General features: G+C 44.9%; 1 protein-coding gene across 1 annotated transcript in view; it reads right to left on the minus strand.

Moving 5' to 3' along the window:
- Positions 1 to 324: 324 nt before the first annotated feature.
- The window catches only part of KIAA1328 (KIAA1328 ortholog), a 210,239-nt gene continuing 185,799 nt past the window's right edge, over positions 325 to 24,764 (minus strand). Inside the window, exon 11 of the mRNA XM_019531837.1 lies at positions 325 to 3,955. Coding sequence (XP_019387382.1) covers positions 3,742 to 3,955 — 214 coding nt within the window. The 3' untranslated portion in view covers positions 325 to 3,741. The remainder of the gene's footprint in view (positions 3,956 to 24,764) is intronic.

Here is a 24,764-nt window from a genome sequence, read left to right on the forward strand (position 1 = left end):
CATGCTGGAGAGGGTGGTGATTAGTTCTTATAGGACTGTGTAGGTGAGTGGCCCGGAGTGAGAAGAGCTGTATGGCTAGCTCTCGTTCACTGCAAACTCTGGAAGAGTAAGAGGGGAAAGCCATCTTGCAGCTACTGGTCCGTGCTGAAAGGTCCCACAAGTAGGTGGGCAGCTACCTCCTCAGCAGCGGTATTCAACCTGACAGAGATCTACCGCCACCTTGGTACAGAGCCCTGTGTCCCTCAGCATCGACTGCTATGCCCCAAACAGAAAGAACAAAGGAGAAAATGCAACAACTGGTGGTCTGAAAGATAAAACGAGAACAAAAAAAAAAACTCAGATAATTTATTAAATTAAAACCTCACACATGCATACAAATATATCCTCAGGTTTAGGACAGGATTCACCACTGGAACCGGAGAGGTTAGAAAAATAGAAAGAAAATGTCACTTTAAGGATCCGCTGATCACAAGAGTGCATGAGAGTGCTAACACAACAGGCACACTTCATGGGTGTAGGTGCAGGGGTGTGTGCACACGTGTATGGATGTGTACATACACATCGTGTGTGGTGTGTGCATGTGTGTGCGCATGCACATGCGCATGTGTACACAAGTGATTTAGGAAGAATACAAACTACAAGAAGGTCTAGAGAGTAACCCCAGCAGGAGAAGTGTTACTTCACCAGGTTCCCATAAGACATGGCCTTATATATTGCTGAAGCACATTGTCTGTGAGCACTCTGGACAAGTTGTCTATGACTGGAGTAACTCCCCTGTGGGGATTCCTTATATAGGAGTTTAAACTTAAAAGGACACTGTCAAGTGATTGCTTTTGCTAGTTTAATTTTTGCATTTCCTCCATTGTTTTGGCAGATGGAAAATAATTCTCCTCCCAACCCCAACTCCTGATTTTGTCCTTTCTTATTTGACAACCATTGATTTTTTTTTCTAAGGCTATAAATGTTTTAATAACTTCAACTTTGTAGTGCCTCATGGCAAAATATCTTTACTTGCACTGACTGCTAAACACTGTTCCTCGCATACTGCTGATAAGCGCAGCAATTGAGCCAGCACGAGAAGTGTTTAAAAGTGGGTTTTTGTCTGGATCTTGTTCGGTTTGTCTTTATTTGGTTCAGCAACTGGAGGTCTTCCCCCAGTAGGCCGTTTTAAACCTCTTCGCTCCAGGATTTGTTGCTACAACATACAGGATCAAGAGTGGATCAAATTTGGAGGCTGAAAACCCTGACAGTGTCCTTCTAAAAATACATTTCTGACCAAAATACAGACCCAAGACAAACACCGTCAGACTCAGAATAGTTACTGGGTGAAACAGACTGTCAAAAATCTTACGAGCAGTTAAATATTGGCACCCACAAGAAACCGGAGAGCCCGGTACCCCCCTCTGGAATGTGTACACAAAGGCACCGTTCACGAGTTTTTTGCTATTTCCACAGGTCTGTTAGTGCTTATTAAAAAAAAAGCCCATTAAAGGAAAAGATTACAACATGAAGATAAATGTTTGTTTTACACCCAGAAAAGTGGTTCTTTCAAAAAAATAAAAATAAAAAAAAATCAAACTTGAAAAAAAATTAACACAAACCACAAAAACCGCAAACCTAAACTTGTATCCTGTTTCCTATTTCCTCCTCGTTTTCCCCAAACACCTGCTTCCCTTTTTTTCTTGCCCCAAAACAGAATTTGCTGGACTGTGTTTTGACAGCAGAAACATGAAGACCAGGAGAGAGTTTCTTCACTCTGATGGTTGGGTGCATGTCACGGCCGTGGGAGATCATAGCAGGCTTTGCCACCTGGAGCCAGTCTGCCAGCCGCTTCAGATGAGGGTGAATACTGGGAAGGGCCCAGAATCTCTGTAGAGAGGGGTGGGAAGAAATCGGTGTACTTTGATTTTGGAGAGGGGGCAGCTTCAGCTGCTCTTCCTTCTTCTGGCCTCAGTCTTCCAACCTACTGTTAAAATTCAGCCACGATGCAAGAAAATGACATTATCCAACCTGTCAGTAACACTGGACCAGATAAACAGCCCAGAATAATTCAGGGTATGTCGTTTCCCTCTCTTCTCCCTTTTCATATCATTGCTATCAAAGTCCTGCTGCTACGAGCTGTCCCAAAAACACGTATACCCCATGGCGCTGCTGTCCAGCTGCCAGCCCTCCTCTGCCAGAGACAGCTCAGGGTTCCTGCCTGCCCTGTACATCCCAGAAATGGCTTTTTCTTTCATCCAACATGTAGCTTCCACCCTTTCTTTCTTGCTCCCAGCAGATGCATGCTCTGAACACAGCATGGTGCATTCTCTGAGCAGAGAAGCACGCCGAGTCGTGCATGGCCATCTGAGAACGTGGTACCTTCACGGGTTCATCCATGCATGAGCAATTCGGAGGTGGGAAAGCATGGTGCACCGGGGATCAGTACAGATGTGCATCGCCATTAAGACAAGGAGGAATGACTGGAGAACTAGTCACGAACCAGTTCTGGGCCACATACCCAGCTGGGAACCAATGGCCTAGAACTCGTCTGGGCTGATGCGATTCTACCTTTCCCTCGCTGCAATTTTACTGGCGAGATGAGTATTTTAGCCTTATATTTCTAGGAGCACATGCCGGTGGCTACTGTTACAATAAAATATGAACACTGGGTTGTGCAGAAAATGACCATTAATCCTCTAATCTGCAGTCATTTTTACCAATTCTGCACATTTCTTTAAATAACCTAGTGCATGCAGTAGATGGGAGTGCATTTAAATAAACTGAAATAGATACAGCATGAATAATTAAAGCCGGCAGGGAAATGTGCATTCCAAGCTGCTAGTGGAAATAATTACTGATTTGTCTTATTTACAACAGGCCTGGATATGGTATCAAAATAGTGCAAGTTGGTGAAAATGTCAGAACACTTTTCTTACCCTATGACTACTACATATCTCATTTTTAAGGGGACATCAAATAAAGTTTGAACCACTACAATGGCTGCTTATATTTAGCTATATAAGGGTTATGTTTCCCTGCATATCTCCTCTGTTAAATAGCACTGATTTAAGTAGGAGCATTTTTCAAAAGGATGCATAGTGCATTAACCCTGCAACATCTATTAGCGTTATTAGACACCGTAGAGCTGAGCTGGGGAGAAACCCCCCTAAGATCTCAGCACGGTAAATACCAGAATGCTGAAGGCGATGTTAGATGGCAGAATCACCGAGAAAAGTATTAAAGTGCTTGTACCTTTGTAATATGCTAGGTTTTTAAACAGGTTGCTTTGTAATTAGAAAATAATCTAATTGAAATGCAGCGGTTCTTGTGTTATGCAGCTCTTGCAAACCACTTTACAGCTAAAAATCGATAATGAAATATACTCCTGATATGAGGCTGACTAAACTATGACTTCAATCGAATCCAAAATGTTGTGGGCTTTTATTTTAAATTATATTTTAGAATAATTGCTTGGCACACTGAAGTTTTGGTTTCCAAAAAAAAAAAAAGAGGATAAAAGCCCTTACTAGCACCTTCTGACTGGACTCGCCAAACACCGTTGTTCTTGCAACATGATTATTATTCATTTTTAAATGAAACAGGAAGCTACCGTGCTCATTCCTAGAGGGAGGAGACAATTACTTGCCAATCATATAATTTAAAAAATGATACTTTGCTGCATAAACAAACCCACTGCAGAAACGGGAGTAAAAAGGTCCTAAAAAAATCTACAAAGTGGCTGTGGAGGAATGAGCCTTGTCAAATAAAGAATATCTCTTCTAGGAGCTGGCTCTCCTCTAGATCGTCCGCTCGGCTTCTGACATCAAAGGGGCCTTGGTACCATGTGGGTTTTCGGTGGCTCCCGTGACGAGGTGCATGTGCTTTGTTGCAGTTGGGAGACTCTCGGTAGCGCTGTCCCGGATTGCAAACCGGGCTCACTGCTTCCACCAGGCCAAGCAGGGAGTCTTCATACCTGGGGAAACACACCATGCAAAAGAAATCGTGTTAAGCACTTCAGCATCAAATACACGCTGGACTGAAGGGTCCTAACTCTCAAGCTCCAACTTAAGTGAGATATGTGGGACAGTGCTGATGGGGGAAGAAGAGACCTTGCCCTGTATGCCTAGGATGGGCTTCCATGCAGACCTCGTGAAGAAGCAGCAGGAAAGGTTTCAGTGGGCAGTTTACTGTAGTTTGAGAATACCTGCTTTTCACTTGTCAGTCTCACCAGGTTTTCTATTTGAATTGGATAGTCTCTCATTCGCAGTCCAGAAATTCAGGAGAGAACAGCTCAAAGGCATGACAGTCCAATATTCAGACTGAGTGTAGGACAGACCCTCATAGGGAATGCTAAAATGACTTAGAAACGCATTGCCTTTGTTTGAATAGGCTCTGCACTTGATTTCTGTTCCCAGGGATTTGAAAACAGCAAGCACCTTTATTCTTGACGTTACAAAATACCCATGTTTCTTATAAATCTCTTTGCAGTATCTGGAATCTGGGCAGAGTTGAAGCACCGGAGGTATATAATCTAGGTACGGTAATACAAAATCAACACTTCAGGCAGCAAAAGAGAAGGCAAAAGATACTAACCATTACTCAAGCTGTCCTTTTAGCTTTGAGCGCAGATGGGGAGAAGCTGCATGACAACGTATACAGAGCAGCAACACATACGGAGCCACGGCAGTTACTCTAGGCAGGTCAGACAGAGCTTTCCTATTAACACTCACACGCGATGAGCCTTAATATAAATACCAGCGCAGAAGGGATCATTACAGTATTTTTTTTTTTTTATTATTATTATTATTATTATTCGTAGCTCCTGTATGGTTTTGATTGTCTCACGAAATACAGCTTCTACCACTTCCCTTGGGAGACTGCTCCCCAGCTAAACAGATTTCAACTCAAGCAGCTTCAGCCCAAGGCTCCCTTTGTTCCACATTGTTAGTGCTGGTCACTGCTTGGCTAATCCCAGCACTCGGATAACTATATATAGTCAATAGTTAATACACACTTACACTTGCATTTGTAAATCCTCAAAGCACTTTATAAAGGTAAGATATTAGCAGGGTCCTAAATATTTTCCAGCTGTAGAATCTGCTGCAGAACTTGTTGCCTGAGTTGCAAGACGCCTAAGCAAATTAGCGGTAGTACGTGGGTCTCCTACACCCCGAGACACAAACCGCGCTGTCTAATTTCAGTTCTTTCTTGGGCAACCTACGATAGTGCATGCTGTATACGATGCCGTTTCGAGGGCCAGCCTTTCCCCAGTTAGCTCGCAAAAGTGCCTGCAATATCGAAGTACGACATGAATGCTGAGGAATTAACAGTGTTAACAACAGGGAGACGCTGACTGTGATGGCAATGGCTGCAGTTCTTTTAAACACTAGGTGTACTGGATTATGTTAATCTTTTCATTGTCTTTGATCATTTTTATGGCTTCTTCCTACCTGCTGGCCACTCTGACTTCTAAGTCAGTGAGGTTTTGCACTTCAGTGCTCTTACTCTGGTTCGGTTTCCACAGGCTGGTTTTTCCCTTAATGTATTAGCTTGCATTTTCTCAATCCATTTTGAGACTTTCTTGCTCACGTTTCAGCCTTTCTAGACCTGCCTCTTGAAATCTGCTCCAACAAAGCCCAACAAATGTAACAAAAGAGAGGGAAAGAGATTTTCTGTTCATTTGAACTTGATCATTTAAGTGACTGACAGCTCTCACTAACATGGCACTTTGTAGATACCCTGGTCAAAGTTTCAGGTATTACAAGTGAATTTGGGGCCTGACTCAGGACCCGTTATAAAAGAAGCCTAAGTCTTACACAAGTGCTGAGCATTTGTCCTCTGCAAGCTGGACCCCTTTCGGCTGTCTCAAGTTGGACTCCCTATAATGGAGGCACCTGGTCACAACTCAGGATATTGTTCCAAACTGTCCGGAGATGAACTTTATGCAGATGGGATGCCTTGGACCGGACACGCCAACACAGATGTGGCCTAGAGAAAACCTCTTAACACAAGCTGTTTTCATGAGCCACACCTGAAACTCCCTTCCAGATTAATCCAGCCTACCGTACAAACGCTTATCTCCCCGGCTGTGGTGCTATCACAAAATTTCAATTTTTCCGGCAGCCACATTCAATCACAGATTAGGTTCTGGGGAGGCGGGGGGAGGGGGAAGAACCAGGCTTGTAAGTACATTTATATAGTGAACATGCCACCCCTACATTTCGGCAGCACCTCGGAGCTAATTTCTTCTGCAAGTTTATCTAAGTTTTACAGCATTTTTGCTATCAGGAAGGCTAAATGATTTGGCAGATTACAAGAGCAGCAAATAGCAAAGATTATTTAAAAGACCAGCTGTTGCAAATCAGTCTATTTGACACCACAGTTATATATGCAATAAAATGAACGAACTCTGCTAACAGAGCACTATCTGATGGAAGAGAATGCTCCTCGCAGGTATTTAGTGTTTAATCCCATGATAATAGTTTGCCCTGGTTTGTCTAGGTGACATCAGACTGCATCTGGCTGGAGGCAGCAGAGTTGATCTAGGAAGGTGCGAACACCGCATAGCCAATTTTCTCACCATTTTTTGTGTCCGAATATTTAAAGGGGTACTGTCAAATTCCTGAGGTCCCGAGGTATATCCTCCTTGACAGAAGACCTATCTCGTGCTGCTATGTTCTTAGTTAAAAGCAGCAGCAAAACGGAGGTCATTATTATTTGCGTGGCATGGTAGTTCGGCACAACGTCAACAGCCGCCGGAAGCAGCGCTCAAAAGCCAGGAAAATTTCAAACAAAGTTGCTCTTCCAAATGTCACTCACCAACAGTGCACAGCGTTACTACTGGCACAGGAAAGAGCAAACCCTTTCCATCGGTAAATCTATGTGCAACGTGAAAGGAACAGCACTGGCCGAATAACCTTAACTCCGAATCTCCTGACTTGTAGGTGTCTGAGCAAAACCCAAGAACAGAGAGAGGCAGGTGGCTACGTTAGTCTGAGGTCAGGCAGAAGGCAGGGTAGAGCTGCACCTTAAAGACTAACTGAATCAGTGATGCATAAGTTTTCATGAGCAAGAGCTTGCTACGTCTGCCCTTGTTCATGGAAGTTTATGCATCTCTGATTCAGTCTACAACAGGGATGGCTAACCTGCGTGGCCACACATAGGAAGCATCTGCACGTGGCAGACCAGGATGGGGAAGGGCAATGCGAAGGTAGATAGGGAAGGGAGCAGAAAACAAAGTAGCAGATTGGATAGGGGCACAGGACAGGGAACAAAAAGCAGAGCAGCTGCTCAAGCAGGGGAAGCGGTCGGTCTCCCTTACCCTCACCTCTGCCTCCTTTCGGGCCAGCAAGACTCTTGCTCCAGTGTGTTTTACATTGCACTGGATTTCAAACCAAGCTGTAATAGAAAAGGATCTCACAACTGATATGCAGAGATGTAGGACTCTCCAGGAACAACTGGTTCTCTCATTTACAATGCAGGGGTGAGGGTCACCAGGGACAGACTATACAAACCTCCGCCCAGATTCTCACACAGTTCCTGAGAAAAAGGCATAGTTTGGGGAATGTGACACCCCAAACCTAGCAGGTCCTGGAGACATGATGACATATGAAAACCACTACAGTTGTGGACCAGCAACTCCACAGCACCCTTGCCTTCTGATGGACTAAACCAATAAATGTGTTTAGATACTGGAATACGACTTTGCACTGTTAATGTGGAGCTGTCAGCCATTGCCAGCACAACGCAGAATATTGTAAGTACACAGTGCAATTTATAACTTATACAGTTAGCTATATGATGGTTTGGTATTGCACCGTACAGTTTAACTAATAAAATCATCTGCTCCCATCTGCAGAAAACAGAGCAATCACAAACAACTTCGGTATTTGGAGGAGCCACTAGGAATTTCCCCACTAGGAAAAATAACCAGATTTATTAGAGTCATAAACACTCCAGCAGCGAGATATATGTATATTTCCTTAAACAAGCAGTGTCAGATATTATTTGATCATCATGTTCAGATATCTTTTCATTTACAGTCTCTGAAAATTTATTCTTTGACCATAAATGTCTAGAAAACACACAGTGCGCCTTTTCTGCAAGGCGATGGCATATCAACAAAGCACACCGGCAATATGGTATCAAAGATTAGTAGCTGTATAGGTTTACTTTTATTTAACTGCAATGCCCAATGAAATAAAAAGTTTATTTTTATTCTTTCGTTTGAATTTTCAACATAAAGCTCCCAGTGATTTACTAATGTTACATGAACTGCCTTTGGATTCCAGCAGGCTTTGATATGGAGGCACGATACTAAACTACCACTTTGTATTCCTAGAGCAGCATCCGTCTCCAAGAACTTTATAGATGCTAAATGCAGCCAGCAACACTTCTGGGATAGAGGTGATGGGTCCATTTTACAGAGAGGGAAACTGAACTGGGTGGAGGTTATATAGCTTTGGCATTTGCCATTTGCTTTGTCAAAGTAATTTAGCAGAAGAGGGGGAATAAAAGGCACCTTTGGATAGATTCAATAGCCAATAATTAACTCCAATGCAAAACGCTGAGTGCTCTGCCTCCCCTCAAACACTGCGCTTCGCTGGGGGCATTGGGCTGCAGCAAGCTAAGTTGCTCTATTATGTCCCAGTGAATTGTGAGAAAGCATTGGAGGACAACTGGCACTTGAGTGATTTCACTGACAAAGAGGGCAGGTAATCAGCTTCAGTGAAAGTGGAATACAGGCTCTAATCCATTCCCCCAGACAGGCCAGCTCGCGCTGGTTGCAGGTACCATGGAGCGCGAGTGAGCCATTTGTGTGACTGGGTGAAAAGAAGAGACAGAACAGCACCTAGGCGAGAGCTTGGGCTAACTCTGCAGTGAAGATATGAGCAGGTGCATGGGAGCTAGCCGTTCGGAAAGCTGGATGTCGAGGGATTTAAACAAATTAGATACGAAATGATGAGAGCGCCAGGCATCCCCAGCTGCTAACTCCCAAGATACTGAAACAGGAGACATGCATTTGCAAGATTTTAGCCTTCGCACTTATGGGTTCAAGGAGTGAAGGAGGACCTGGGTCAGGAAGTAAAAAAGACAGTGAACAAGGGGAAGATGCTGGTTTATAACGGAGCTTCCCGAAGGCACAGCTACAATACTTTGAGGCTGGTACAGATGCACCCTAGACCAGTGCCTGAAGGTCTTTTCAAAGGTGCGATGTTAGCACTGCCAGGTGTGTGAACATGATTCGCAAGATAAAACCTACAGGTTTCAACAGGAATTTGTGGTGTTAAACACCTTGCGACTGCGATGGTCTTCCTGAGTTCTTTACAACAGCACTGCCCTATTGTTTCTCCGCAGTCACAAAAGAAAGTGAGAACTGCAAACTGGAATTTTCTTGGGTGCCTGAGTCCCTCGAGGGATGCCTCTAGTCCACAGAGATTGAGAACCACTGCCCTAGACTGCCCGTGCACTGCAGGACATGAGAAGAAAACCTTTACCGCTGCCTTGTTTGCTTAAATCCTAAAACAATGGGGATAATGTAGCTCGGGTGCTAGCACCTGATGTGTATTTTCCAAATGCATGCATGTCAAAGTGCAGGCAGTACAATATTTTCTACACAATTAAAAAAGGATCCGAGCCTTTTATCTAGAATACATCGGGCAACATAATACAGAATATATCTGCATAGTCTCCTTAGTGAGAGGAGCACCCCAGAGCACCGTAAAACCCACACCCACATAACAACAAGCTTAGAGGATCAGCTACTTTTATGATGCTCTCTAAGGCAGTATTCACAGAATCGTAAGCTAGAGAAGGAAGGACAAACCTATTGGATCATGCAGCCGTCTCTTCCTGGTGACAGAAAACCAACCATACAATGCGCTTCCTAGACTTTGCCTCCAACAATCAGGTCCCTTGGGAGTCTATTCCCCAGCCAAATGCATCTTGCGCTGGCGTTACTACTTTTCTCATATTCCCAAAACACTTAGAGGCCCTGATCAGGGTGAAGGATGCACTGAACAGACATTCCTGAGCCCAATTCCCTGCCCTGAAAGGAGGGGGGAGGAGGAGCGCAACAAGCACACGGAGAGATCTCTCGTGTAGCAAATATCACACGTGCTCCCCACTCATTTCCTGCTGGGTCCAGGAGAGGGGAAGGTGCTCCTTTCCATTCTGCTTCCAGACACGTACGCACACAGGTCAGGGAGTTTTTCCTGATAGTCAGCTGAAGTTTTTTCCCTCCTCCCCCTTAAGTTCACACCATTACTTATACTCACAGATCTTTCACAATACTTAGAAATTCATCTCTCTCTGACGTTAACACCCTTCAAGTATTTGAATACTATTATAGCCCCCCCTCCCAACCTTAGTCATCACTTATCCAAGCCAGACATATTTTAATCTTTTCTCATAAATCAATCCCTCCAGCCTCCTGATAATTTTTGTTGCTCTTCTCGGAGCTTCCTCTAATTTGTCAATATCTTTCGGGAACATGGCACCCAGAAATGAGCACAACGGCCCCGTGGCAGACTTGCACCAGAGCTGTTAAAGGGGCTGAGCTCCTCTGCACAACATGATGCAACCCCCAAAAATCACACTGGCTTTTTAGCAGCCTTCATACTGCTCTGGAAACCCCCGTCTAATCTGTATCTATTGATACACCTGAGTGCAATACATCACTGCATGCCATAAAACCTGACCTACAACTGCACCAGACACTCTCTCATATTTGGTGGGGTCAGGCAATATCGCTGAATCTCGTGAGCAATGCCATCAGAGACCACAGTCCTCTGTAAGATCACGGATGGGGTTGGGAAGGAAGAAAGACTTTGATAATAGTGTCACGCCCTTGCTAACCTGAACTGGCCACACGTGGCATAGTTATGGGGTCAAATCCTTCCACGTGATAAACAGGAGTGATGAAGGCCTTGATTCTGAAACTGGCTGAGCGCTGGTGGTTTGTATCTCACCTGCAGCAGAGAGAACAGCACTGGCTTAATAACGGATAAAGAGCTCAGTCCCCGTGCCCTGGGTGAGGGCTGATTAGACAGACATTTTTCTCACTGCTGCTTCACCGACCGTAGTGTCCAGCTGGCTGTCATCATTGCAACTGCACTTCCTTCTGCAATCATTTCCCCTCGAGACACAAATAGCCCATCTTTGCTTGCACTTAACCACCAAAGAACAATACCCTCCTTGCACTTGCAACACTTTCTTAGCTTTCCAGCTCCCTTCCTATCAACTCAGCCTCCCGCGTGCCTTGCTTGTTGTGGTGCTTGCTCAAAGCATAAAAAGAAAAAACAAGCAGCAGACCTAGGATTTGGAAATCATCCCTTTGATTGTTCTACCCTCACCGTAGCCCCCACCTCCCCTTTGCTCGTCTTGTTCTTCAGGGCAGAATATATACCTTAGTGTGGTCTGTACAGCACCCAGGGATCCTAACCGCACGAACAAAAAAAAAAATCCTTTGCACTTTTTGCTCTATTAATATTCGATTTCTATCAAAATATAGATTTCAAAAAGAGAAACAGATCAAAGTGCAGGCCGAGCCAAATACTGGCTCATGCTCTCATGAGCCCTTCTCCTCCAGTCACTTGCCCTTTCCCTTTGTTTTTGGTTTCTTTTACCACAGAGCTTCTCTCTCTTTAGACTGTCACTCCTTTTTAAGATAGGAGTGATTATCTTCTTTGTCTGAAGAGTGTCTAGAAATTTTGGGGTGGGGTATTTAATAGAAAACTTGGTACCATTTTGTACAAGTCTGCCTGCAGGTTACAGAGCCTCTGCCAGCATTTCTGAAACATGCCACTCTTTAGGGGGCACGCATAAATAACAGAAGCCTGATTTTCAGAGGCACTAGTCCCTCAAAGCACCCACTGCCTTCCAGCATTATTCACATGATTAACAGGTTGCCTTGCTTCTCAGGCGCAGCCCAACTTCTTAACCAGCCCTCAGCAATAAATCAGCTTCTTGTTTCCACAGGTGCAGTCATTTGGAGATCTACATAGTTTCAGGTCAAGCACTAATAACCACGTTACAATTCTGAAGTTTCCTACCTTGTCATTTAGTTATTGAACTGTGAGCGCTCATTGAATTCCTAACCACTGTGGCAAGAAATGCTAGTACGCTGTGTAAGATTTAAAACCTCATCACACAGAGGAGCAAAAATATGAATGCAATTGTTTCAAATCCCACCCTGCTGAAGTCAATGTGAGCTTTACCATTGCCTCCGGCGGGGATCAGATTTTATTATTCTGTTTGAGTTTTTTGTGTGTGAGGGGAGTAGATTTTGCTACCCCTCTGCCTTTTTACATCAAAATATTTGGAATGGGGGTGGTTCATTGCAATGTGTTCTCTCATTTGTTTTTAATCCCAATTAAATACTTCACAGACTGTTTAATGCAACATCTAAACCAACACCGACTCCCACTGGGGACCTACACTCTTTCCCTCGCCCCCTCCTTCTTGCTGATCACCTAAATTTCTATTGTTGTGACTTAAGGTGTTTTCTAGCAGAATCAGGCAGTCAAGTTTGATGGCTAGAAAATGGTATTTAGAGATTTGCTTTTGGGAACCCTCTTATAGGTAAGGTAGATATGCATTAAAATAATGGTACAAGTCAACAGCAAGGGTTAATTGATTTCTAAAAGCATTGTTTCTGAAAGTTTCCTCAAGGCCTGCTGTGTGTGTCTGAAGCCAGCAGACACACAGGCTGGAAAATTAAATACATGTACCACACTGTTTCATAACATGAGATAAGGCGGCACCGGGTCACCGCACCCAGCTGCAGAGCCCTTGGGATTTCTGGTTTTGGGGGAACAGACCAAATTAGGGAAACACCGGTAAAGCCCAAATGAAGATCCGTGCATGGGATGGGATTGTGAAACAAAGGAATATGCTGACAGGACCAAACAGGGACAGTATGATGACAACAGAGAGACCAATCAGTGATAGCTAGAGATGAAGAGTTATAACACGGGGAGAAAAGAATACAAAAGAAAGGACTTCAAAGCAGCAAAGGGTCTCTGAGAAGGGAACCCGAGGCCACCATGGACAGAGGGCATACCACCAGCCCATCTCGTACGCCCCACTGGGCAGTGGTGACACATACTGGGTGCATGTGCACCCCCAGACAGCAGCACTCCTGGGCAGAAGGGGCAGGCGAGACTGCTGGTGCCCCTCCTGAGCGCGCTGGCCAGGGAGGGCGCCAGGAGAAGCAGTTCCTCTGTGGCCAGTGGTGCACTGCTGCCAGTTGCGAGTTGACAGGACCAGCTGAGGGGGGACTTCCCCCCCCAGTCACTGACTCTCTGCTGGGGAGGCAAGTGCCCCCCCCCCCCAAATAAGGAGGCACCATGCCACTGGGGGAGGGTGGGCCTCAGCCTCCAACCTCCAGGCTGCTGACCTCTGACATTCAAGAGAACCTCAGGGTGAAGCTCGTGTACTGGCCAGATGTACCTCGACTCTGATGACAACTCTAAGACTGGTAGAGATATAGAATTGTTTGCATTATTCTTCTCTGCCATCACTGTGTATCAATAAAATTCACCTAGTATTGAACGGAAAGGTCGTGGTTGGTCTAATGGTTTGGGGTCCATCTGGAAAAAGGTATCTGGGTCATAAATACAGCATCAACAAAATTGTTCTGTTCCCTTAATTATCTCTGCCCTGTCAGCTACATCCTTGAAAACAAGTTACCATGAGACCATTCAGATATCAATAAACACCACGTTGCAACTCTATAATATCCTGCATTCTTGTCATTATGAAGGTAGCCATTTCAGAGAGGTTTACAAAATTTAAATAAGCCAAGCACTTTAAAATGTCTGAAAATCTAAAGAGATCTTAATTATTTTTCAATATCTTAATCATTCTGGAGAATCATGAGCTTGTATAATGGCCATTTTAAATTAAAGGTTTGCTGCTCTGTGCAGTTGCCACTTCCTACTAATTGTAAATTAAAGCATAATTTAGCATGGCGGTATGCCAGTACGACAAGTAAAATTTGCAGACACTTGGTTGAAGGGGGAAAGGAGGGAGGCGCTGGTAGACTCCTTTAAGTAACAGAAAGTCAGTCACCAAGCCATACTTTAAAACAAAACACCAGAGTTGCGAGTTGACAAACTGACATAAATTAAGAACAGAACGTTTGAAATAAAAAAAGAAAAAAAAAAAGTACTTGCCCTGTAAATCTTACAGGGCAAAAGTGATGGTAGGTTATCATTCTGTTTATTAGCATGCTCTTTGGAGAGCTCAGGCCAAGTCTGGATACGCATTCATTCCATTTTATGCCGCACATTACTGAAAACCCATTCGGCATAAATAATTCATAAACGCATTGTCTGAAAGTTAAGATTCCAAAAATGCAACATGGTTTTCAACTTTATGGTTGCTTGGTCTTTAGGACAGAAATAGACATTTGGATGGATAGGCTTGGCAAGTCTGATAAGAACCCATCAGTTTGAATTACCCACTGGAGGTGCGGCGCTCCTCATCCATGCAACAGCAGGGCCACGGCCATAGCCACATACCGTCATAAGCGTGCTGTGCTTGTGGGAGCAGGATGGTGGCAGGGAATGGGCACAGAAGGGAAGAATTAAGTGTGGAGTGGGAAGAGACTGCTGGCTTAAATGCTGAAAATACCTGGTCACAAAAGGAAAAAAAAAGCATGTATCCTGGTATCGCTGGTTAAAGGACTAGGATTATATCAGAAGGAGAATTTGGAATGGGAAAGGAGACTCACAAGGAGAATGCTGACAGTAATCAACATGGTTCAAATTATGCACGTGGGTTTTGGGGCACTTTCATGTCACGTGGACAGGGGTGGCAGATAGAGGCTGCGGTGTCTTGCTACAGAATCCAGAGGCATGAATTTGAGCCTCATTCTGCACTCGTGGTGCAGGCTGCACTAGCCAACCCAGCTGTATATGGCTACCTGATCAGAGTCAAAGGCAGCTGGTTGTACTGCCACCGTATCATCACACCTTGGTGTGCTGTTGGCTACAAAATCTGCTGTGCCTTTACCACACTAGCTCAGACTTTGGAGCAAAGGAATAGGAAAGAGACTGCAAATGGTTTCAGAAACCTATTTTCTGATCAGGCTTCATCCTGATCCACCCCTGCTTTTTCCACTCCTCTCTGCTGGAACTTTCATAGAATCCTAGACAACGAGGGCTGGAAGGGAGCTCAGGAGGTCATGTCTGGTCCAAACACTGCTCAAAGCAGGACAAGCCCCAAATGCACCATCCCAGCCAAGGCTCTGTCGGGCCGAATCTTAGAAACCTCCAAGGATGAAGACTCCATCACCTTTCTGGGTAACCTGTTCCAGTGCTTTACTACCCTCCTAGTGAGAAAGTTGTTTCTGCTATGTACCCTCAACTTCTCTTACTGCAACTTGAGCCCATTGCTCCATCCTCTGCTATTCAATCCCCCTCAGTCTTCTCTTCTGCAGACATTGCTGGCATTATTGGAATTACATGGACATAAAATAGAGTCATCTGGTGGCACATAAGCCTCACACTTAGTGTAGAAAGGCCACAAACTTGCAGGAAGCTAAATGTCCTCACCTCCCTTTGAAGAGAGGGTGTTCTCCACTGCAGGAAGGGCCCCTCAGTTGTATGCTCCTTGCAATGCTGTGTCTCGCTGACAATATACGTAACAGGGGCCTTGGACTAAGTTACTTTTTTCAGTCAGTAATTTAGCCAGGGGACTCAAGTCATGGGCATCAGTGTTTCAGTGATATCCTGCTCCAAACTATACTCCTCACTGCCTAGTTACTTAAAAGAGGCATTTACCTAACACAGCCTTTGCTGGACCTCCCCGCTCACTAACTCCAGCAATTGTGCATTCAGCAGTCATAGGGTGAAATAGCATTGGGAGCCTGGACCAGAACCCAGGGCTCCTGCCCTCCAAGACACTACCAGCCCACAAGGTCACAGTCCCACCCATGCTTGCTTGTTCTCCTACCAGCCCAAACTCAGTTGCTCATTGGGCCAAGATGCTCTGCCTCACCTACAGCTTCGTAGCTTGGGGAATTTCCTGGGAAGTGGGAGATGGGGTTCAAATCCCCTCTGATTAGGGTAGCCCACAACCCTGGTGTCCCACTTTCTGGGCAAGTACCTTAACCACAAGGCAGACAAGGAATAGGTGGCTGGGTCCTCTTCCTCCCCAGTCAATAGTACTGCCAGTTAAACATGTGAAGGAGCTCGATCTCTCCATGACAAAAGGTCCAGGGAGATGCATCTTCCTTCTGAACGAGCTGGAAGCTCAGTCTGCCTTTTGAAAGACTGGAAGAGCTCTGTGCCTTCGTGGGACACATCTCCACTCCCTGAAGATGTGCATCTGCTCACTATCAAAACTAAATGCTTTGCTCCATAAGACAGGCTTACCATCTTGAGGAGAGGCATCCGCTGCAGGGGCTAAGTTTTAGACTGTCTGGTAAGCAGCACAGGATCTGAGCCTTGATGCCCTAGCGCTACATGCAGGGGCCCGCATGGCCTGAGACTCTGGAAGGGCACACAAAACCTCTGGAGAAACAGTAACCGAGCCAGCACCATCAACCCCCCTGCTTTGCACACTGGGATAAAAGGGTATGGGCTCTATTCATTTCCAAGTATACTGTAGCTCTCTGGGGAAATGCATGAATTAACTGAGATTTCACAGATGAAAGAGAAGGATATATGGTTCAAGCAAAAGTGTCAGGGGTAAAACAATATCCATAAGAATGCAGCATGTTCACAGTACGTGGTTTAAGTCAGCATGTAAGCAATGCGTGGGAGGAGGGCAACTGCTGGAGTTGCGTGGTAAATATGAATAAGAGCCATATGGCAAAGCCAGTAACACCATTCAAAGCTTCATAAGCAAACAAGAATTGAATAGGGCTTGATGCTGTGGAAGCTACCCAGTGGGCATGTCTACACATGCATTTACTGCACAGTAAGTGGTTTTTAGGCAGCTGTCTACACATGCAGTTGTTAAGGCTTTAAAGGTGCTGTAATGTGGCTTGCTAGGTGCCAACATCAGCCTGCCCTGGTCAGCACCCTAGACAGCCCCAGCCCTGGCTCCAACCTCTTCCCCATGTTCCTGCTTCCCGTCGGAGGAAAGCGAGCCGGAGCTCAGTGTGGGCAGCATGCTGTCGCCAGGTGCCATGGTGCTGCAGATGCTGAAAACGTGGGAAAGCCTCCCCACCGCCCCCTGTGAGTCCCTGCAGGAGAAGGGGGCAGCACAGCGCGGGCAGGGCTGGGGCTGTGTCATCTGGATTTTCTGCAGTACCCGGCACCACTTTTCCTGCCCCATGGAGTGAGCTGCTCTGCTCCGCTCAGCCCAGGCTAGATTGGGGCTGCGTCTGCTCCCAGATCCCAGTGCTGGTGTCCCTGCAACACCTACCTCCATCCGAGGCATGTGCCGACCTTCCCTGCTGCCAGGACATTGCTTGAGAGAGAAGTGACGTGGGCTGCTGGGGGCTCCATGCAGCTCAGCCCCGGCTCCTACGTTGCACCCAGCTTCTCTCACAGGCAGCATCCTGGTGGCAGGGAAGCCCAGCGCACGCCTAGGACAGAAGTAGGTGTTGCAGGGAAACTGGCACCAGGAGCGGACGCAGTCCCAACCCTGCCCGGGCTGAGCCGAGCAGAGTGGCTCACTCGGTGGGGCAGGGAAAGCAGTGCCAGTGCAGTCCAGCCCGCTCAACCCACATAGTGTTAAGTCAATTAATGTCTTACGTCACCTTACACGTCCAATGTTACTGCACAGTAAGGCGTCTACACATGCTTTACTGCACATTAATTAATCGGGTGTAATTTGATACCTGCATCACGCAGTATCTTGATGCAGGTATCAAATTTACACCCAAGTCGGCATATTCACTATAGTTACTGCATAACATGGGTGTGCACGTCTAGGTGCTGCCTGTCCAGCACAGTAATTTTTAGGTTACAGTGCAGTAACTGTGCACATGTAGACGTGCCCAGTTAGAAGAATCCCCTCCAAGAGAAAAATGCCAGCAGGAAAGCATGGAGTGCAGGGTACTTGAGCCGGATGCCCTTCGTTGTAGTCATTGCATCGTAACCACCTATTTCTAAAATGTTACACAGGCGGGAGGTGTCCCACTGAGATAAATTACCTACTTTTTGCAACTGAACAGATGGGTAGGGAACGGAAATTTTAGTTTGTTCATTCCCAGCAGTAACTAGCAAAGATGATCCTGGGCTCGGCAGGATTACTTTTCTATAACCATACACCTGTGGATATCCCGTGTTTCTGTCAGGAATGACATGATATCACTGAGACGCTACAAAAAATGAAGTAGAGGAATGAGTGGCTCAGGGGACTGATATTAAGCGTCTCATTTCCATGCTGCTTGTTTGCATCTAACCCAGGCTGGAAGTGACCAAAAGATGCCTCCATCTGCTGTTTGACGGGTTATGTGAAATGAGGTGGTGAGACTCAGCAGATGTGTTCTCTACACAAAAAACACCATAATTAGCAACCTTACTGATAGCATCAGAAAAGAGGCCAAGGACTGAACGAATAATGTAGGCTGAACCGTGATTCTCTTCCACCGAGTCTAAGGCACGTTTGTGGTGAGGTTAGGGGAGGTTACACTGCTACCACCTGCACACCAGAAAGGGCTGAAATCCAGTCTAAGGAGCAAAAACAGTTGAGGGCTGCTTGGGACATGTAAGGAGACATTGTCTGTGCCTTCCTCAGACCAGGGGGAAGGAGAAAAAGCAGCAGGATGGAGCTCACAAGAAATTCAAGGCTGTATCTGAACAAAGCTTCTCCCCCTCATGTAAGTATACAAATTTATTCACATAGGTAAGTACGTACGTACGTATGTGTGCGCGCGCAATACTGAATATTTTGTGGAACATGAGAGGCATCGTTCAGGAAACTTTAAAAAAAATTAGTGGCTATTGTTCTGCCAGCATCTCCTACCCAACTTTATACCAAGACCTCAAAGGAAACAGAACTTTTACTTATAAAAAAAAAAAAAAAGAAACAATTCAAAATGAATGTGACCCAGGGACTTACCCTTCTATGCAACAACATGAACAGAGTGCACAGAAGACAGTGAAGTCTGCAGGGCGTGAAATTAAAATTTTCACACAGATACAATGAAGTAATGATACAATGTTACAACCTTGGCACAAAAATCTTCTGGTTTGAGTAAAGTCAGCGTCATGTGATGTTACGGTTTGTGCACCAGCAGAAACGGTTTTCTGCTAAAAAGTTCATAAACACAAAGAGACAAAGCAAGGGAACATACAGACAATTACAATGAGTCGCCACATTCTACCTAGCTAGGCATTTCTTGGGCTCTTGTCACTACCGCATTTAATTGCTGTGGTCACCTGAGGGCAGGTAACGCGCGCATGCACACACCTGAAACTCTAGAAGGTAAGACATCATTGGCAAACAACAAACAGGGGGGTTACTGGCAAAGAACGCGAGGCATGGGAGCTTCCAGACCAGCTGTCTATCTCGACTCCAAATCCTTCTAGTCTACCAGACATTGAGGGGCGCAGGGGAGGTCGGCTAAATTTTAAGCGTGCACGTAAGATTAGGAACATGCCGAACAATTACAAAGTACCAAGAAGAGGTAGAGATGTAAAGCAAGCAGAGCGATGCTTAACACTTCACCAGCCACAATCAGGAGGGGAATAAATGAGGGGACACGGATGATACCTTGGGTACTCAAGTGGCACAGAGACACTGGGAGCCAGAGAAATTCCTACCAGTCAATGTGCAGGAGCAGAGGCTCACACAGGAGGGACTTTGTGGTGAGGGATATTGCTGGAGACAAGAATCTATGCAAAACAAGTTAAAAATTGCAGCCACGCTCCTATAAATATATAAACACCAGGCCCCGCTGAATTATCAGCCATTCTGTACACTGCAAAAAAACCCCATTTTATTTCCAGGAGTGAGAAAAAGTCTCCAAACTCATAAATCGTAAAGCTGCATCGTAAGTCATGATGCTTCATAGCTATCTGATAGATTGACAGACACACAAACACTCTACAAAATACATTTATGGGTCTGAACTGCGGGGAATAAAATTTGAATTCAGCACTGCTGCTCTTCTGAAAGCATCTCTTGATCACCGGCACGGAAGTTACACACGCAAGTACCATCGGTAATGCGAGTTGTGTGCAGAACTCACCCTTCTGGAAATGTACCTGAAAAAGTCAGTCCAACAGTGCAAAGGTCATTTCTGACATGGCATGTTTCTCACGCCCTATTGATCCGAGACTGAACACATGGGGAAACACGCTACCCAATGTGACTGAGTTTTGCCTTTTATACACTTAATAAAATCTTCAAGTCTGCAGCTTATTAAATTTTTTTAAATTTTTACTCATTTCATTCCAGTGATTCCATTAGGTTGACTTCTTCATCTTTATTAAAAAAATAATCAAAACTGAAATGTTTCAATAAACCCAATTTTGGTTTTTAGTAGTAAAAGATGATTAACTGCAGATAAAGCAAAAATGAAAGTTAAAAGTATAATAGCATTAGAGGGCTTGAGAACCTCTTCTTAGAGATCTTTAAAGCATATAGGAAACATTACAAGTGACTTTGGAACTGTGCTGCATTTGTTGATTTGACATGGGGGGGGAACCAACAGAATTTATAACTATTCGACAGATACCTGCCATAGGAGGCTGTTTTCACTACCCATTTCAGGCATGTGCACATTAAAAGCCCTCTAAAATTTATGAGTAGGAAGAGCCGAAGGAAAGAGAAAGATGTTACTGCAGCTCAAATAACCAGAGGTAATTTAGGATAAGGCAGAAACTAAACAATCATAGATAGAGAGTCAATTTTACTAAATTGCTTCATTTTCCTTTAAATTTATGTTTTCAAATTATCATATTGTTTCCAAAGCATTCCAAGTAAAAACAGTAATTTAACTCCCCCTGCCCCCCTCCCTGCGACTTCAATGGGAATGTACCAGCTGATCAGTCATGGGCTTTATCTGAATTATTATATAAGCCCAAGAATTAGCAAGGATAGAGAAGTGTAATAGTTGCACTGAACAATCTAAATGCCAGAAAGGAAGAGATAAAACAATGCCTATGATTAAACAGGGACGGTATGATAACAGGGGGGCAGGGATGGAGGAGACCAAGTATTTAGTTTCTCCTGAAGATGCTCAGCTGAATACTGATGAGCTCACTTTAGTACCCCAGTCACAGTGTGCGACAAAAACAAATCTGCCCATACCCAACAGAGTATGATTTTGAACAGGGCCATCTGATTTAGGAAGAGAAACAGAATCAGTCACATTTTGTGGTAGAAACTGATGCATTCAGCTTAAATAAAGAATAACCACAGGCTGACAACAAATCTCCTTGCCACAGTAAGGGGGTTAGGAGGGGGTATGCTGTCATCTCTTTCTAAAGTTTCCTTCAAACTCGTATCAAACTTTGGAAGACATATGGTACGATTCAATACTCCCCAAAGAAATACTGGGAAGCTCACAATTCAAAAGTTTTAACTACCTTAAACAGTTCTCCAGATATTCAGCTTGCCATGCAGTGAAACATTGTCATGATAAATAGCAGATGCCTGAATGCACAAATATATCTTCTCAACAGTTATTTCACTGCCTTATTTTTGAAGTGTCAGGGCCTGATTCTCCTGTCATTAAGCCCTAGTCTAACTCCATTTACGTCCTGATGCCGCACCATTGTAACCATGAAACTCAAGCTCCACATATTGATTTTCTGCATCAGAAAATCCTGTCCCAAGAGATAAATGTATATTTCCCTAAATGTTCTCCATCCTATTAAGGACCACAGCAGTTGACTAAGACGGACCTAAGTAAAGGAGGTACAAGCAGACTGAGACATGTTGAGACAACCATTGATTGAAAGTTATCAGGATGGACCATTTTCCATCCATTTCTCAAGGCCTCTGTAACACTCAAAATCCTCTATTAGGGGAGGATGTCGACCTTCTGAAGTACTAGCCAATCACAAGATGACCAAGAGCCACCAATGAGATGCCACTATGCAAAAGAAAAATGCAAACTTGATACATGCTAAGTGAAGCATTTCCAGTAGAAAGGGAAATAAAACTACTGAACAAAGCACCACTGAGACTTCATTTGGAGCGATGTCGGCAGCTAGTCTGCCACTGGCAACATCTACGAGCCTTACTATGGGAAGGATTATACTGGAGGGGTTTCTCTACAGCAGAAACAGCTCTTGCCATCTCCTCCGATTTCCTTAACACACACTGTTGGAGATGGTAACTGCCCCAAAGAGTTGCCCGTCTAAATGGACAAGACAGCTACAGGGTGGGGGAAAGGCAAAACGCACAAGCAATATGAGCATGGTGGTAACAAGTGGCGTGCTAGTCTATAATACCCTTTTGGAGTAGGGGCTGGATGGAGAGAGGAGGCGGCCAGGAAGCATGGGATGAAGTAGCAGAGGTTCAGCTAAGTGGAACACAAGAGGGAAAAGGAAAGGGAGAGAGGGGAGAAGAGGCAGGTAGAGAAAGGAGGAGACATGAAGGGGGAGCAGGGTGAGGGTCAGAGCAAACTGCTGACCTGCAGAAGGCAAAGAAAGTCCAGTCGGTACTGCAGGAAGTAAATTTTCACATGAAAGCTCCTGCAGCCCCTGGTAACTTGCTGTTACAATAAGAAGGGATAGCCCTTTCACTGTAAGGGTGGCAGGAGCAATGAACAAGGAGAGGACTAGAGCGGACCAGGTGAGGGGACTCAACCCCCTCCCCTTGCTGAACAGTTACTGGTCTGAAGAAGCTGCGTGTCAGGCTGCAGCCTCAAGCCTGATGCTTCGGCCTGACGGCATGGCCACTTATCTTGGCCTGCCATCTCCTGACTAGCCAACCAGGCCTGTCAAAGCTGGTGTGAAGCTTTCAGTGCAGATGAATCCTCCACCAATGCCCTGTCACTGGAGTGGATGGCTGGGGTCAACTGACTCTCCACTTCCCAATGACCTGGAAAAAGGAAGCATCTGGGCAACAGGTCAACCTGACCCAAGACCGTTTCGCTGTACCCTCTGATTTGCTCCTTGGCTTCGCCCTGCATGGTATCCCAGCTTCTTGACTCAGCACATCCTTGGGCTTTGCTCTTGGATTGCCCTCCTGGTTTCCCCATCTGGTTTGACTTTGGATTCCACTTACCCATCCTCGTCTTAGTTGGTGCTTTGATCCCCAAGTGGGCTCAGATCTGGCTGCCCACATTTGCCCTGGCTGCCCATGATCTGGTGCGACACCCTGCTACCTCCCCGTCTGAGAAGCGATGCCTAAGATCACAGCATGTCCTCAGGATTGGAGAATCCTTCTCTAGGCAGGAGTGGAAGGAAGTCAAGACAATCTTTCTGCCATTTGTGCAGAAAGAGGTAAAAGACAATCTTTTTACTGTGGCCATTTAAATGCAAAAATCACACAAGTACTATAAAAATAGAGAGGGACCCATCAGGGCAGTCATAGCACTAGGGAGGAAACCAGAAGAGGACACCATCACCAAAACCAAAGGAAAAGGAGGTGCAGCAGAAGGGGGTTTGATTGGTGGTGTCAGAGATAGCAACATAGTCAAAAAAGAGGATGGAGAAGAGGCTTTAAAATACGTCCAGAAAAGATCAGTAGACGCTGCTTCAGTAAAGTGGCTGGAGCAGACTGGAAGAGATCCAGGATAGCATGGGAGGAAAGGAACACAAGCCTGGAAAGGCAATGGAGAAAAGAGGACAGATGTGACAGTAGCTGGAGAAGCAGTGGTAGCCAAGAAATGCTTCCTGGTGATGAAGGACAGCAGAGCCTGGGGAAGAGAGCAGCCAATGCTTGGCTTTTTACATGTGAAGAAGCTTGGTTAAACTCACAAATGGGAAGCAGGTTGAAGGGCTACACTGATTTTCATGCATGACCTAGAAGGTGGCAGCAAACTACCCAGCAGCAGTGCAAAAATCAGTATTGGAAACATCCAGTGCATAACCATAAAGAACCGTGTCACCTGAAGATATCGATTTAAAGGGTTAAGTCAGCTTCGTAATGTGATTTGTACTCTATTTTCCTTTGCTTATTATTACTTTCAAACCATAATCAACTCATTGTCACACCACTGAGTGATGGAAACCTTGCCAACGACTTCAAAAATTGACAAGTTTTCTGTTGCGCTGAACATTCCCAGAAGACCTTTCCCCTTATTTTAATATAAAACCCTGTCAGGTCCACATAGATGAATAGGAAAAAACAACTGTTTAAAGGATATGCAGCTGTAACAGACCTCCCCCAACTAGTCAAGTTTGGAATAAAAGACGATCAAAAAGATTTGAAGATCCCGTTCTAGATTAATGCAAATATCTGCCTGTTTGCAAGTGTACTTTTTGATTAAACTGGCATACATCAAGTACAATTAGAAAGGTTATTTATAACTAAGAAATACATAATTCTGCATTTTAATGAGGGTGACAATTACAGCCGACAGTTGCTAATTAACATTAATCCTTTTGCACTGGGAGTCAGAATCTCCTGGTGTGATTTTCTTTGTCAGCAATGGACACAACAAAATTGCCATCGTAAAGCAGTTACCAGGTCCCTTTGGTACAAACAAGTGTTCTCCTTACTCACAATAAAAAAAAAAAAAATCTCTGTTCATGTTTTAAATTTGATAACCTCAGGTGTACGTATGGAATACAGTTTCACAATTTAGTTGGGGACGACAATATTAAATGTAATTAGGCACAGCATTTTCATAGTTGAACATAATTCTGGGTCTCCCAAGGGTAAGTCTGGTTGGGTGAAATCTGATTTTAGCCCCACAT

Source organism: Crocodylus porosus, unplaced genomic scaffold, assembly GCF_001723895.1.
Source record: "Crocodylus porosus isolate Cpor-Errol unplaced genomic scaffold, CroPor_comp1, whole genome shotgun sequence".
Classification (NCBI taxonomy): Eukaryota; Metazoa; Chordata; order Crocodylia; family Crocodylidae; genus Crocodylus; species Crocodylus porosus.